This window comes from Medicago truncatula, chromosome 4, assembly GCF_003473485.1.
Source record: "Medicago truncatula cultivar Jemalong A17 chromosome 4, MtrunA17r5.0-ANR, whole genome shotgun sequence".
Taxonomy (NCBI): Eukaryota; Viridiplantae; Streptophyta; class Magnoliopsida; order Fabales; family Fabaceae; genus Medicago; species Medicago truncatula.
The window spans coordinates 52467050-52483711 of record NC_053045.1 but is presented as its reverse complement, the minus strand read 5'-3'; the positions used below and the strand labels follow the sequence as shown (position 1 = coordinate 52483711).

General features: G+C 35.5%; 1 protein-coding gene across 1 annotated transcript; it reads left to right on the top strand.

Moving 5' to 3' along the window:
- The first annotated feature begins 6404 nt into the window (after positions 1–6404).
- LOC25493801 (uncharacterized) lies at positions 6405–16366 on the top strand. Its single transcript, XM_013602414.3, has 15 exons — positions 6405–9330; positions 9424–9552; positions 9632–9820; positions 9901–9947; positions 10042–10354; positions 10515–10662; positions 10744–10908; positions 11716–11820; positions 13570–13766; positions 13877–14092; positions 14172–14447; positions 14571–14718; positions 14803–14936; positions 15138–15224; positions 15302–16366. Exons 1-15 carry the CDS (start codon positions 6655–6657, stop codon positions 15386–15388), a joined length of 4917 nt encoding a protein of 1638 aa, XP_013457868.1. The 5' UTR covers positions 6405–6654; the 3' UTR covers positions 15389–16366.
- Positions 16367–16662: the final 296 nt, after the last annotated feature.

The window sequence follows — 16662 nt, the reverse complement described above, 5'->3', positions numbered from 1 at the left end:
ATGACGAGTCTATTTATTTTAGTCAAGATGGATGATTCCTTTCTTTGAAAATGCATAGCTAAAGTTTGGCCTAATTTTCATGAGATGGAATTTTGGTCTATAGGAAATGGTCTTAGTATTAATGTGTGGTCTGAGTGTTAGGTAGCTCCGGGTGTGAGATTAATGGATAGCATACAACGTGTTCACTATATAGTACGAGTTATCTGAAAGTAGCAGATTTAATAAGAGAAATGATAGTTGTACAATTATTTTTTGATAATTTTTAGATAATTTTCTCTCTCATATTCATATTATATTCTTACTTTCTCTTTCTTTCCTTCTCTCCATCGTTTTTGACCAATAAGAAGAGAAAAAAAGGAGATTGTCATAGAAGTTGTTAGCAAATGGTTGTTCAAATATCATTGCTCATTTAATAAATAGGGAATGAGCAGTGGAATTTATTTCAATTAAATAGTCACTTGTTAATTAGATGATGTACTCATTCCGTTTCTAAATATAAGCAAAATTGATTTTTTAGGTTCATTCAATTAATGATATATGCAGTATCACATGATTGAATGAACCTAAAAAGTCAAATTTGCTTATATTTAAAAACGGAGGGAGTAGTAGTTGACAAAAGGAACCTAGTGTCAAATTAGGGAGCTGATTTGTGGTAACGAAATTTAATCAATTTTACATGCTCTCCACGAGTGTCCGCTAACTAGGACGATATGAATGCATCTGGTTTCAGGAAAGGATCGTGAAGTTTTCTTTGAAAGTGATTTTAAGCAAAATGAATGAGATTGATGGTATGGTGTATGGGTTATATTTTATCACTCTGGCAATGGAAGAATAAGGAGGCTCACGTTGAAGGTGTTTTGCTCAGCAGTATGTCAACTAATATCAAATAAAAGGAATATGGAATGAGCAGTGCTATATGTCGCAACCAAAGGTTCTCGAATTGTTAAATCTTTATATTTCTTCACACTAACAGTATCAATCAGCGGTGCTACTCTGTCTCAACTAACATGGTGTGATTCTTTCCTCATACAACTTAACCAATTTTTTATTTTCTCCTTCATGATTTTATCTAAAACACTTATATTTTGGGGCGTCACTCTTGGAACACGGATGGATGGTACTAGCAAAGCGGGTGTGAGGTCAGGTTGTGGTGGGCCTAATTAGAGGAGATCAATGAGAATGCATGTTGTTTCTCCAAATATTTGGGAAGACGTAGTTCTTATGTAGCTGAATTGTGGGGGGTCTTGGAAGGTTAAATATGGCGTGCGGTATGGCTTTCAAGGGAAAAGACGAGCTATGTTAAGACGAGAGGTTATGGTAGTGTTGCAGGGAAAAGATTGCTTCAACAAATCAATAGTTTGCTTGAGATGGATTGGGAGGTCAAGATTTATCATTTTTTATAGGAAAGTGAAATTTTATGCAGGTGTTAGCCAATATAGGGTGTGAGACCAAGGTTCTACTATGGTTCGTACGACCAAATCTCTGCTCTAACTTAGTCTTTTATTGTTACTTGTTAGTTGATAAAGTTGGTGCGTCAGCTCAACATTCTTTCTAGTTTTTTATATTATGGGCTTTCAAGCCAAGAGGTATGGTAAGATGAAATTTGAAGGACGTGCTTGCACTGCGTTGACTTCTCCATATTTAATAAATAAGAAGCATCCAAAATATAAAATAAGTCTTTAACCAAATAAGAAGCATCTAAAATATAAAAAACAAATGCATATTACAATAAATATCAAAGAATTAAGATTAATTAACTAACTAACTTTAATATTAAATAATATTATTGGTATATTCTATATAATGTGCGGGCATGGGGCGTGGTGGGCATTAGAGTGTCCATGCCCGTTCAAATTTACAAGTAATTACATGAGTCTGGACCCATACCCATCAATACGTTTAAATACTTGTCCATCGTGGGTATTTTTGTGGGTGTCCATTGGACTTAGGTTCAATTATCATCTCTAGTAGCTTATGAGTATTTACACGGATTATCTGATCGAAGCAAACTCGTATGCGAATAATCCTAAGGTCGAAGAAGCAAGAGAATGGTTAATGACAAGTGCATAAAAGCTTTCCCGTCCACTATTCAGTGATACTAAACAAATGTGTAAAAAAATGCATGGAAATAATAAATGTGTAAAAAAATGCATTATAAAGCAAAGGTGTGCTATGATATCTATCTACTTTAACTAAAATTAAAAAAGGGGTGCTCGGGGATATATGTGTAAATAAAGCATTAAAGTAATAATTAAGGAAAAAGATAGATGGTGTGAAGGAGACTCGACGAAAACCAACGAATGTTTAATGGCCGTTAGATTGTATTGTAATGTCAGCAGATTGTATTGTGAGGTCAGCCATGTTCTACTTTTGTTTGTTTGAAAATTATAAATACACTGCAACCTTTTTACCGTGTGCATGTCGTGCGTTAAAGTTGTCGCACCATATACCACGTCTCAATAATTAAATGTAAAAAAAAAAAACTTATGGTAGATAACTCTCGGATGGTACGGGACGTAACTACTTGAAGCTTAATTACGAAGATACTAATGAAAAACCAATTAAAATTATTTAGACTTTGAATGTGATAGGAAGAAGTACGATTTATCTGCTAATTGTTCTTAATTAAGTAAAAATTGACACTATTTGCTAGAATAATTGTGATGGAAAAATCCAAAATTGTCAAAAAATCCCAAGTTTTAGAAGAAAATTCAAGTGAAGTGCAAAAGAGAATATCACTCTAATCCTTCGTTGGATAACTATTGAACGTTATTTTAGGGATGAATTCGGTATTTTAGAAGGTCTTTAGAGATTTTGGGGAGTTAAAAAGAAATGTTCCACAAATAGAGGTATATTCATAGATCTTATTCTAGACATGTCATGGAATCTAGACTAAAACCAAAATGAAACTTTTTATATTGTCAGACTTGGTTTCATACTCCCCTCTCGATTTTCTGTGTATGTATTCTTTTTGATTTTTTGAAAACCAAAAAGAAATTATTTATAAGCTTAATTACATAAATGGTCCCTTAAATAATTATGAGATTTTAATTTGGTCCCTTTATTAATTTTCGCCTCATTTTGGTCCTTTAAGTTACCTCCGTCCGCCACTTAAATCCATTCCGTCAGATTTTAATCAAAAAAAGCTAATGTTCATCATCCCCTTCATTATCTTCATCCTCAAACCCATAAATTCATCATCTTCATCACAAAATCCATAAAAGTTTATCATCTTCATCACATTCATCATCAAATCCAAAAAAGAAAAAAAAAAACTCAAAATTAAATCCAAAATAATATCTACATACAATAATCACCGTCAAATCTAGAAGAGAAAAAAAAACCAGTAAGAAAAAATTAAATAGTACCCAAAAGGCCATAATCATTAAAATCGACCATTCTTTCAAGGAAATTAAAACAACAAACCAAAAATTCAAACTCAATCATTTTAACTAAAATGTTCAGCAACAACAAACACAAAATCAAACCAAAATTCATCAATTCTCATAAAAAACACAACAAATTGTACATACTCTCACCCTATTCATCTCTTTTGTTTTTAATTTATGGCTTTTTTAGCTATATTGAATTTGAAATCCAAATCTCAACCCCTATTTGTGCCACAGAGGATGACAACAGTAAGAAAGAGACATAGGAAGGTGAGGTTGTGGCCGCATCAGATGGAGACGAAAAGATCAGGAAATATGGAAATTAGAAACAGTGGAATTGTGGCTATACGTTGCTTGATGTGACAAAATAATCAATAGACAATGGCAAACTGAGTTTAACAACAATCAAATTACAAACATCAAAGACCCAAACAATAAACTCAAAAACTGATATCACACAAAGAACAATCACCATCTTTAACAACACTAAGCTCACAAAGTCACTTTTTTTTTTTGTTTGAATTGAACTTTTAAACATCAAAGATCTAAAAGGGAGAATAAGAGAATGAATCAGCAGAAGAAGATTGAATCGAAGCAGATAACAGGATCTGTTCTCGGCAAACATGTGATTTAGTGGAAAGTAAAAGATTAAAGGAGTGAAGAAGAGAACGTGACTATAATTATTTGTGAAGCCGATAATGGGTCTGTTTAGTTTCAATTCTATAATTATTTATTGTTTTAATATGGATCAAAGTGAGAATGGGGTTGAATTTGTATGATGAATGCATGAAGATGATAATTTTGAGTTTTTTAAAATCTCTTTTGCTGGTTTTATTTTTTTTCCTGGCTTCTGTTTGAGTTTTTTGATGAATATGATGATGGAGTTGTTGACTGTTGTGGAGCTGCTGTTTAATGTTTTTTTTTTTTTTTTTTTTTTTTAGTTTTGTGATGAATTTTATTAATTTTTATGAGTTTGATTATGAAGATGATGAATTTTCTGGGTTTGAAAATGAAGTTGATGAAGGAGGAAGATGAATCTTAACGTTTTTTTTATTAAAATCTGACGGAATAGATTTAAGTGGCGGACAGAGGTAACTTAAAGGACCAAAATGAGGCGAAAATTAATAATGGGACCAAATTGAAATCTCATAATTATTTAAGGGACCATTTATGTAATTAAGCCTTATTTATATCATCGAGCTTGGTTTCAAACCCCATTAATAATAATAATAATAATGCTGGTTTTCTATTTTAAAAAATTTAAAAACAAAACCAATTTTTTGTTATGAGTTTCAGATATGAGTTGATTTTCAGTTTTTCTTTTTTGTTTGAATTAGTCACTTTACCCCACCTCACTATGAAGCCATCTAATATAAAAAATATAAACATAAAAATAATAAAATATTGACATGAAATAACAATTGAGTCAAAGTAACTCATTTAAGTTGGTTTGATGATATTGACTTGAGATTTAGGATGGTGCTCCTCCATGAGGTTTCAGGTTTGATTTTTCCAAAGGCTAATTTGGGTGGGCTGGTTTAGCTTCTAAACAAAAAAAATTGAGTCAACAACTTTGTTAAAAAAACAATTGAGTAAAAAACACATCAATTTTAACGAAGATGGTAGTTGGTAGAAAAGGTGATTGAAGTGATGCTTGTCGGCGGTTGCTAGGGGTTAGAGCGGTTGTGTGGTGGTCAAAGCGGTGATTGATGACAGTCGTAGCAGTGACCAATGGTGATTAGAGGTGCAAGGCATGGTGGATGGTCACAATAGTGATCAATGATTTTTTTTTTTTTTTAAGAAGTGATCAACGATTGTTGAAGTGGTGATCTATAATGATATGAATTTGCGTTTTCTAGGAAAAAAACTCAAATTCCTTTAAAAAATAGGAAAAACGTCAAATATTATTTATTAGATTTTTGAAAAAATTGCAAAGATGGATTCATTAAATCCTCCCTGTCTGGCTGCACCCTTAATTTATTTTTGTGAGATACTCTAGTAAGTAGACTCATTCATTTAAGTGTGGAGTAATCTCAAATTCAAACCCGAACTTTTACATATCAGCACACCTGCAAATGTCCTTATAGACATCATTCATTATTGTTTTTTTACAATGACAACAACAAAAGATTCATGTTGTTTTTTTTTTTTCCTTCGGAATTTAAATGCACACATTAAAAAAAATCATGGATTAGACAAACTAAATTTCTCAAATTTTTCACTACAAAAATCTCAATTTGTTTGCCTACATAAACCAAAATAATAAACATAAACATGTGATTCACTTATTTTTGAACTTATGAAAAATAATTTATAGAAATAAATAAGTTTTTATTTTAATTTTTCTCAATTTTTTTATGTTAAATGTCCTTTAAGTTTTTCATTTTTCCCAAAGTCGTCCTTTAAGTTTCAAAAGTCCCAAACAAGTCCTTTTAGTTTTTGAATCGTTTCAAACAAGTCCTATTGTAGATATCATAGTTGGTAATTGCTTCATTGAACTCATCTTTGGTACCAAATCTGACTCCTAACACCCACTTAAAGTTAGTCATCTTTTTAGGCATGACAAATGGTGGATAATACTATTTGTTGCTATCATCTAAATCATCACCATTATCCTCTAAAAGGATTTGTTTGAAACGATTCAAAAACTAAAAGGACTTGTTTGAGACTTTTGAAACTTAAAGGACTTGTTTGAGACTTTTGAAACTTAAAGGACGACTTTGAGAAAAACGAAAAACTTAAAGAACCTTTAGATGCATTTGACCTTGTTTTTTCAACAACTATCTTAATAAACTTATGAATAATACATCTAAACTTACTATTTTATATAATCTCAAAAATTAATTGTTCTAAATAAGTCATAAACCATACCAAAATTAAGAAATGTGTTCGTCCCTTTGTCTAATGAATAAAAAAACATGAAGAAGAAAAGTTGCAAAATAATTGGGGTTAATCAATTTTTAGATTTGATTAATTGATATTTGATACACTTAACATTTCACTTAAATAAATTAATTTCATTCGATTGATCTCTCTTTCTCTTTCATATGAAACTGAAACCTCACCCATCTGCAGTGCCTGTGGGTAGGTGCTCCCTTCTTCACTCTCTCTATTTCTCTCTCTAGGTTTCTCCTTTCTTTCTCCGATCCTTCACCGTAACCGTCTCCGGCAACAATCATTTTCTCTCTCTAGGTTAGTTTTTTCTCTCTCTAACCTTTTTCATTGATGCACGTGAATCGGATTTGCATGACCTCAATTCAATTTCATGGGACACAAAAAGCGAAACTCTGTTCCTCCTCGTTCCAAACTATCTCCGGCGGCTTCTCCGGTGAATCAATCTCCCATCGGCGGAGCCGCCACCGCCACCACCACCAACGGCTCTACTTCACCCGATGCCGATAATTCAATCATTCTATTCGATCCTAACCCTAACAAGATCGAATTTGCCAATAACGGTTCTCCTCAATCCGAGGCTTCTCATTTCTCTGCAATTAAGGTAGAATGCGAGCGTGCCTTAACCACGTTTCGTCGTGGGAATCATAATCGAGCAATGAAGCTCATGAAGGAGTTGTGTTTGAAAGAAGAAGGTTCGTTTTATTCGCCTTTTGTTCATCGAATTTACGGTTTTATTTGTTTTAAAGTGGCTTCTGTTATCACTGATTGTAACGCGAAGCAACGGCATTTGAAGCATGCTGTTGATTTGGCTAGAAGAGCTGTTGAGCTTTCGCCGAATTCGGTTGAGTATGCACATTTTCATGCTAGTGTGATGTTGGAAGCTGCTACCGAGGCGAAGGATTATGAGGATGTGGTTCATGAGTGTGAGAGAGGGCTTGCGATTGAATATCCTACTGATCCGGCTAAGGAGACGTTGCAGGATGAGAGTGAGCAGAAAGTGTCTACTATGGAGGATAGGATATTACATGTGCAGGGTGAGTTGAGGCAGTTGATTCAGAAGTCGAATATAGCTTCGTTGTCGTCTTGGATGAAGAATTTGAGTAATGGGGAGGAGAGGTTTCGGTTGATTCCGATAAGGAGGGCTACAGAGGATCCTATGGAGGTTAGGTTGGTTCAGACTAGAAGGCCGAATGAGATTAAGAAGGTGACTAAGACGCCCGAGGAAAGAAGAAAAGAGATTGAGGTAAGGGTAGCTGCTGCGAGGCTTTTGCAGCAGAAGTCGGAGTCTCCTCAGTCTCCGAACGAAGGAGATAGGGAAGACAGAGCATTGGATTTGAATTCAGGGTCTAGTCAGAGGACAGGCGAGAGGCGAAGACATTTGAGAAAGAATGGCTCTACAGCTGAAAGGAGAAAGTGGGTGTTAAGTTATTGGGATTCGGTGGGTATGGATGTGAAAAAGGACTTGCTTAAGATTAAAATAAGTGATATTGTGTCCCACTTCAACTCTACAAAGGATACTTTGCTAAAAGATGTTTTATCAGAAGCTTTGTCTTATGCTGAAGCCAATAAAACATGGAGATTTTGGAGTTGCTGCATTTGTTCTGAGAGATTTTCCAATCAGGAATTTCATAGGCAGCATGTTATGCAGGTTCACCTTCAGACTCTCCCGCCAAAAATGCAGAGAATTTTGCCTCAACATGTTGACAATGAATGGATTGAGATGATTCTTAATTGTTCCTGGAAGCCTTTGGATGTCTCAGCTGCAGTTAAAATGCTTGATTATAAAGCAAAATTCAGAGGTTCATCACGTCCGGAGGATTATCTTACTCAGGACTACGATGATTGTTTTAAAGATTCAAACAGTTCTTACCATGAACAGGAAAGTTTAGGGTACAGTGCTGTTAATTGTACGTCCGAAAGCAGTAAGTATTATAAAATTGATGAAAGTGATGTCAGAGAAGGCATTGAAGACCAACAATTTATGGCAAATCCTGTTTCTGATTGTTGGCCTGTATCTGATGACGAGGAGCGTGCACAACTTCTGGAGAAAATCCATGGGGCATTTGAGATACTTATTAGATACAAATGTCTTGCTGCTGGTCATCTTCACAAGGTCATACAATTTAGTATAAGTGAGATCCAGGGTCTTGCTGCTGGTTCTGAACTTCTAAAACATGATATAGACCAAACGCCAATGTGTATATGCTTTCTGGGAGCTTCACAGCTCAAGAAAATTCTTCAATTTCTGCAGGAATTGTCTCATGCTTGTGGGTTGGGTAGATATGCTGATAAAAGTAGTAGTCCCAAGAATGATTTGCATGATATCAGTCAAGGTGCTGAAGCCAAAGAAAAAATTGTTCTCAGTGGAGATGCATCATGCCTCCTCCTGGATGAGTGTCTACTGCGAACACAAGTCACTCCTGGTATAACGCAGGAGGCTGTCTTCGAGGACCTGGTCACTCCAAGTTCTCCTGATGGAATTTCAGACAGTAGTGGTGCTTTGCTGTCCTGGCTATATGCAAGTCGACCTATTGGGGATCATTTTGCGTCATGGAGTCGGACCAAAGAAGATAAAATGTGTCAAGGACAAGAAATGGTCCGGGCACTTGACAAGGAGTTTTACCAATTACATAGCCTGTGTCAGAAAAAGTGTGAACGTTTGAGTATTGAGGAAGCACTACAGACAATAGAGGATCTTTGTCTTGAAGAAGGTAAGAAGAGGGAAAACGTGAGTGAATTTGTGCAGCGAAGCTATGAGTCAGTCTTAAAAAGGCGGAGAGATGAGCTTGCAGAGAGGGAGAATGAAATGATGTATCCCGGCAATAGGGTTGAGTTTGATTGTATAACAAATGTTTTGCAAGAAGCAGAAACAACGAGTCTTAATAATCAATATTGCTACGATGAAGCTTATACTGGCGTGGCTTCTCAGTTATGTGACTTGGAATCCGGTGAAGATGATGAATGGAGAATGAAGGACTGCTTGCATCAGATGGATGGCTGTATAGAAATTGCTATTCAGAAACTGAAAGAGCACTCATCTATAGAGGTCAGTCTGTTGGTTCTTGTCCTGTGTCTACCAAGTTAATTGCAAGGATGGACTTATGCCTTGATGTTCTAACCTAATGTGTTTACTTTGCAGATTAGCAAAGTTGACGCTGAAATAATTAAATGTGTTTCAGAGGTGCAGCTATTGGAACTCAAGCTTGGGCATGTTTCTACCTATGATTATCGAGCAATACTAGTGCCTCTGGTGAAGCTGTACCTAAAGGTTTGTACACAAACTGCCCAAACATGTACCGTTATTTCTTCTTGCACTTACTATATGTTTGTTTGTTTTGATCTTTCAGACACTTTTGGAAGATTTGGCTGAGAAAGATGCAAGGGAGAAATCTGATGCTGCAGGTGAAGCATTTTTGGCTGAACTTGCTCTTGATTCCAAGAAGATTGGCAAAGGGGGAAATGAGAACACGAGACATGTGGAGAAGACAAAGGATAAGAAGAAGAATAAAGATCACAGAAAAACAAGAGATTTGAAGGTGTTCATCATGCATGTTGAATTTGTTCATATATTTGACCAATGTCTGTGATAACTGATTAAAATGTATCTCTCTTGCAGGCCACAAGTGGTTCTATGCACCCCTTGTTTCAGTCTACAAATCTTGAGTCAGTATATGTTCACTTTGTTTTTCTCGGTTTTCATGTTCTATGTAATCTTCTAGAAACGATGTAACTTTTCTTAAAAATGATTTTACTGCAGTTCCGATCTAGTATCACCTGACAGTGAATTTCAAGATCATGAAGTCGTTTCTATGAATGATGATGATTTGGAACACCATGAAGAGGAATTTAGACGTAAAATTGAGCTTGAAGAGGAGGAAAAAAAGCTTGAAGAAACCTTGGAACTTCAACGAAGGATTGAAAATGAGGCCAAACAGAAGCACCTCGCTGAACAACAGAAGAAATTATCTGGTACATGTTTAGAGGAAATGACTGACAAACTTCAAGATTGTCAATTGAAGACTGTTCCTGATGGCTTGGACGTGCAAGAACATATAAGACTACCTATGCAGGTATGAATACAGACATAATTTCTGGTTACTAATCTTCAAGTTACTATCGTACAGTTAATGGACGTATGGTCAAACATACAAATTATTAGAAAATACTTGAAGCCAAGAATCAGGTCTTGCTGTTAATACACACGCTGAACTTGCACATGTTTTTTTCCAGGAACAGTTGGCAAAGGAGAATGGGTGCCCAAGCAATCTGGAGGTTGTGCTTAGTACCACAGTGAATGGTTCCATGATGCCGACTAAATCTTCAGCCGATTCCGCTTCCCAAAAAATTAATAATTTGCACCAGTCAAAAATTAAACAAGGTCGGTGGTGTCTCAAAATGCAGTTTTTAATTTTTAGCCTGCGGTTCCTTACTTTTTTTTTTTAATAAACATTTCCCACAGACATGCCCAATGGAATCGTTCCAGAGAATGGTCTGCCTTTGCCTGATCGGCGTGCAGGAAAAAAACATAAACGGAATAGGAATTTGTCTAAAATGGTTGATGGAAAGTTGGAACACAATGAGAATATTGAGGACTCAAATACTGTCAATCAAGATGCCAAACATTGTAAGTTTTAATCTTGCTGAAAAATTATTTCAATGTAATGCTGGGACATATATTTATTCTCAACCAATTAGGTTTTTACCAGATGTATTTGATTAATATTTCATTACAAAGACAAAGATAATGTTTGACTCAATTGAATTTAATTGGTATGCTCCACCAGATGTACATGTGTATGAATGTATATCTATAATTAATGTTGAACTAGGCTCTTCTATGCAATACAGTTTCTTCCATTTATGCTCTATCTTTTTTGGCATCTTGGCCATTTTGTACCCTAGTTATCTTCTCATGGGTTCACTTATACCTAGGTTTGGATTATGATTGTGTGATGTTTTGTATGGTAGATTAACCGATAAATGTTGCTACAAATTTCGATTTTTTATTGCCCTAGTATTCCATCTTTTTGGTTAAGTATTATGGGCTTGTTTGATATTATATATAATAGTATCTTGATTTTAGTTATACTTTCTCTGGCAACACTTGTTTAGATTGTGGTTTTTCTTCTGTGGGATCCTTCTCTTAATAAAGAAGTTTTTGATCAATCTCTACTTTTGTTCTGTTCAATTAGATTCAAAATCTGCTTTGTACTCTTTGAAGTTTCATTGCATCATTTTGTGCTTCTTTCCTGCAAGAATCATGTCAATATTTAAGTTTAAACTTGTTGATGCAGAAATCCTATTTCAATTTTTGAGCCTTGATGAAGTCATTGTAATATTTAACTTTAAAATACTATATACAAATGCCATTTTGTGAAGGTATTTTCCAAAATATGAAAGTTAATGCACTGTTGCTTTAATGTACCATCAGTGTTGGAAAACAATGGAACAAAGGTGATGAAAGAATTGCAAGTGGAAGATGAGGAGGAGGAAAGATTCCAAGCTGATCTTAAAATGGCTGTACGTCAAAGCCTAGGTATAAATCTTTCAGTACTTACGTACATATGTAGATTAGTTGTTGTCATCTTATACTACTAAGATGTGTTTTTTTTATGCTTAATAACATATATCTTTTCCTTAAGACAAAATCCACCTACTGTAAATGACTCAAGAAAGGAAATGAAACCGTTTGAATGCCAATTTCTCTGAAAGTTTTCGTTTTTTCTTTATCATATTCTGTTCCCTTGGTCGGTTGCTTTCCTGGCTAAATTTAAAGCTATGAAATTAATGAACATCGTAGATTATATATCAGTAAATAATATAAATATCACCCCTAGCTTAATGTAATAAGTATGACCCCTATTTTATAGGGAGAGGTATAAGTTTGAAACGTTTAATAGTATACTTTGCCAATAACATGATAGCTTAAAGAGTTACAATTCAGGGCTTCGTTGACTGCAAAGTTTTTTTATGATTTGATGGATAATTGGTAGAAGAGTGAGATTATATTTGGAATATCGAGATCAAGCTCCGTACAATTAGAGTTGGCCCTATGTTTAATCGAAAATGCAGAAAAAAGTATGAGCAGAATGTAACAATAAAGATTCTGCTGCGATCAAATGCTCTAACCCGCCCCTTCCTTTACTCTGTAGTGTTTTCCCCCCTTTCCTCTGCCTATTAGTCCTCTTCTATTAGCCTGTTTGTTTGAGATAGATAAAAAATGGATTCAAATGCATTTTTTTCCTTCTCAAAACATCTCGTCCGAAGTTTCGATTAAACACCGGTGGTAGCCCGCCCTTCTCCACTTAACACATGACAACTGTCCATGATGGTACATTTCCCTTCCTCTCTTGTCCCCGCTCCCCCAATGAACATTTCTTTTGGCACTTTTTGTGCAACCTGTGTAGATCTTGTCTTTTTTCTCCAATTATCTCATCTTTCCCTTCATTTACAATATGTGGCCCATCATGTTCAGTTAGCCCCCTCTTCAGAGTCAATTTTTTTATATCATACAGTGTCAATAAAATTTCAGCTTCTTTGTAGGAGATATTAGAGGCTGTAATATGTGATGCAGTAATCAGTAGTTCAATCCCTTGCTTACCCCATCCCCCACTTTTCATCAATTAAATTTTAGCACAAGGCACTTATACTTAAAAGTTCAAAGGTTCTAGTGTGAGGTGTGTCATGACATATAAAATCATTCTTAAGCATCTACTTCTGAGTTTAAGCTGTCGGAGTAGTTGTTTCTTTTCAATGTTTGTGCCATGCAGTAAGCTTTCGTTGTGTTTCAGTTCAATACTTCAATATCATGGCCAAATTCCTTCTTGAATCTTGATTTGATAATTAGATTTTCAAATTATCTGCTTGTTGACAACATTTATGACTAGCTCTCTCATAGATGGTGACTCATAGCCCATGTTTATTGTTGTGCTTAACTTTGCAAGGGTGCATTTTCCATTATCTACAGCAACAATGCTTTATCTGGCATCCAAGTACTTATTATTTTCTTTCTTGTGCATTTACCTGTATGGCTGTATAATTATTTACTATCCATTTGTAGCTACTAATAATCATTGTAGCCATTATCATTTTTTAATTTTTGTAGATACATCCATAGTTTCTACTTTCATTACAATTTACCAGTAAAACTTGACAGACTAAATCTTGATAGACTCGTAAATATTCTGTTTCCGTTAAATTAGCTATAATAAATCATGAATCTTAAGAAAGGAGTTCTGGCTTCATCTTGTGACTGTCTAACCTTGTAACTGATTCTTCTTATCAGACACATATCAAGCACGTGGAAGTTTGCCTTTGGTTTCGAGTTTGAGAATGCCTCAAAGACCTTCCTCACAAGTAGACTGTTCAGGTCTTGCACCTGTGGAAGACTCAGCGCAGGATGTGAATGGAGCTAATTTGCTTGGTACGGGACTGAGGAATGAAGTGGGTGAATATAATTGTTTTCTCAATGTTATTATTCAGGTAGGTATTTCAAAAGTCAATTTTCCAATATTTTATTATAATAATTGCAGTACTTATCTGTCACTGATGTATTATTCTAAAATTGATTTCATGTCTCTGTATGACCTCAGTCATTGTGGCATTTAAGACGCTTTCGGGTGGAATTTCTTGGCAGATCAAGATCAGAGCATGATCATGTGGGTAATCCCTGTGTTGTCTGTGCGTTGTATGACATATTTACTGCTCTAGACCTTGCTTCAAAGGATTCAAGGAGAGAAGCAGTTGCACCTACTTCCCTGCGGATAGCTCTAAGCAATCTATATCCACATAGTAACTTCTTCCAAGAGGTAACTTCATTGAAAGAAAATGAATACAAGGTAGTTCATCTGTTGGTAATGTGATTAATGTATTATTGGCATTTGGCAGGCTCAGATGAATGATGCTTCGGAGGTACTGGCTGTGATATTTGATTGCCTTCATAGATCATTTACTCGTGGTTCAAGTGTTTCTGATTCAGAATCAGTGGAAAGCAAATGCATGGGGTCTTGGGATTGTGCAGCTAGTAGTTGTATAGCACATTCACTTTTTGGAATGAACATTTTTGAACAAATGAACTGCTACCATTGTAATCTTGAGTCCAGACATTTGAAGTATACTTCCTTCTTCCAAAATATAAATGCCAATGCCCTCAGGACAATGAAGGTATCTTTCGGATTTTCTTAACATTTAATAATTTATAATGTTTCTGATTTTATGCTCAGAGGGGCATGAACAAACAATTATGCATGTTACGCACCTTAGCTAGATCCCTTCATCACCTTTCAGGCTATGTTTCCCGAAAGCTCCCTTGACAAGCTTTTGAATCTTGTGGAGAGGAACCATCGGTTGACTTGTGATCAAGAAGTTGGCGGCTGTGGCAAGCTCAACCACATCCATCACTTCCTTTCAACTCCACCCCATGTTTTTATGACAGGTACCTCAGTTGTTGCGTGTGGAGGTCAAATTTTTTTCAGTATGTTTTTTTTTGCTCTTTCTCTTACATGTTTGGTATTCACAGTTCTAGGTTGGCAAAATACATGCGAGAGTGCTAATGACATAGCTGCAACTCTGGCAGCCCTGAGCACCAAGATAGATATCAGTGTCCTTTATCGTGGTTTAAATCCTAAAAGCACCCATAACTTGGTTTCAGTGGTATGTATTTGAATGATATGCCAATAATTTTTCTATTTATTATTGATTGCTTTTTCTTCCTGCTGTTTGAGACGAATTTGATTTCATTACAGAAAAAGACTGCAATGTAAACATTTACTGTGGAATTTGCAGAGGTCCAATGGATTTTGGTAACATAGTAGTGGGCTAGTTTGTGCTAATTTGTGCCATTTAAACTTGTAGGTATGCTACTATGGCCAGCATTATCATTGCTTTGCTTATAGCCATGACCACGGCCAATGGATTATGTATGATGACAAGACTGTAAAGGTGAGTTAAATCTAATAAATAGATGAATATATGTTTTGTCATTCTTGCTGTGTTAATTTTCCCCTTTAAATGACCAGATAATTGGTGGATGGGGCGATGTTCTTACTGTCTGCGAGAGAGGGCATCTACAACCTCAGGTGCTCTTCTTTGAAGCTGTAAACTAGATTTCGGGTGGAACTCACTTTGGCATCAAATTGGTTTCTGGTGTGGTCCTGTTTAGGCTGATGTGTTGCACTACACATGAGTGGTTTATATGCTGCAAGTTTCACTGGTGTCCAACAAGTTTTGGCGTACATACCTCAGGATATACAGTGTTATAAATTTTGTGATACAGTTCTTGATTTTAGTAGGAACAGATTATCGGGGGGAAAATGATGACGAATACTTTTAGTGTAACTGGATTTGATTTGGAAGAAAGCAGAGAGTGGTGTTTGGCACAGAGCATTGCCCAACTCAGTTGGTCATTTTGAGAATATCAGATTCATTTATTGTATCCATCCAATAAGCAGGTTTTGGCATTGCTAGAAGAACCTCAAGTCGACCAGCAATCTGTAAGAAGATCTTAGCCTGTTTTAGATGAAAATAATTGCCCATTATTGTCGGGTAACATATAGCAATTTGTGCGAAGGGAATTCATTCTTCAGTTGTTGAGGAAATTTCCTTCCCACCCCCTCCAACCCCCAAACAGAAAAAAGATGATCTGTATAGTTCTTACACAATTAGATTTGTCCCAGTGTCAGCTTGTTGCAAATATGGATGAAAAAGGAGTGTTGATTACTGATCTACTGGACAACTTTTCTACCACTCACGATACCTGTGATGGAATGTGCTGCATGTCTGGCTTTGTGCCTACTCAGTAAATTGAGGAGATTCCGTCCTTTGGCTTTGTACCTTATTTACTTTTTGTTGTAGGGTGGGGGAGAGAAGGTAGGATCTCTGTGGATTGAGTGTAAGTGAACTAATGATATCAAATTATAGTTGCAGGTAGTAACCGTAGCTCTGTGTGAGTGAAAAGCTGAAAGTTTTTGGCACAATTTTGTCCTACACCTTTTGGAAATAGCGTCAAGTGAGATGGATTATGTGATACTTAATTCTTCTATATATATTGATGCAAAATGTGTAACTATATGTTTTCCTTTTTCCCCCCCTATTCAGTTACATAGTTATTTTTATTTCATACTTAAACGTCATTGCCTCAAATGTTAAAAAATAAAATAATTTTAAAACTTTTAAACAATCGAATACACCATTTTCTTTGGTTTTTTAACATGAACTTTTAGGGCATTTGCAAGCATTTTTCTTTTATATTTTACGTTGAGGCAAATTCTCTTTTTTTGCATGTTTTCTTTTGATTGTTATAGTTTTGTTTTTATCAATATTTTCTTTGGAGTTTAATAAGTTCGTCATACAGTCTAGTGATTTTGCTGTTGTATAATAC

Bases quoted from the DNA above. Each gene is read 5' to 3' on its own strand.
- LOC25493801 (XM_013602414.3), top strand. From the start codon at position 6,655: ATGGGACACAAAAAGCGAAACTCTGTTCCTCCTCGTTCCAAACTATCT. The intron at 14,719-14,802 runs GTACCTCAGTTG...TGGTATTCACAG, and splicing joins ACCCCATGTTTTTATGACAG to TTCTAGGTTGGCAAAATACA. The intron at 15,225-15,301 runs GTGAGTTAAATC...TTAAATGACCAG, and splicing joins ATGATGACAAGACTGTAAAG to ATAATTGGTGGATGGGGCGA.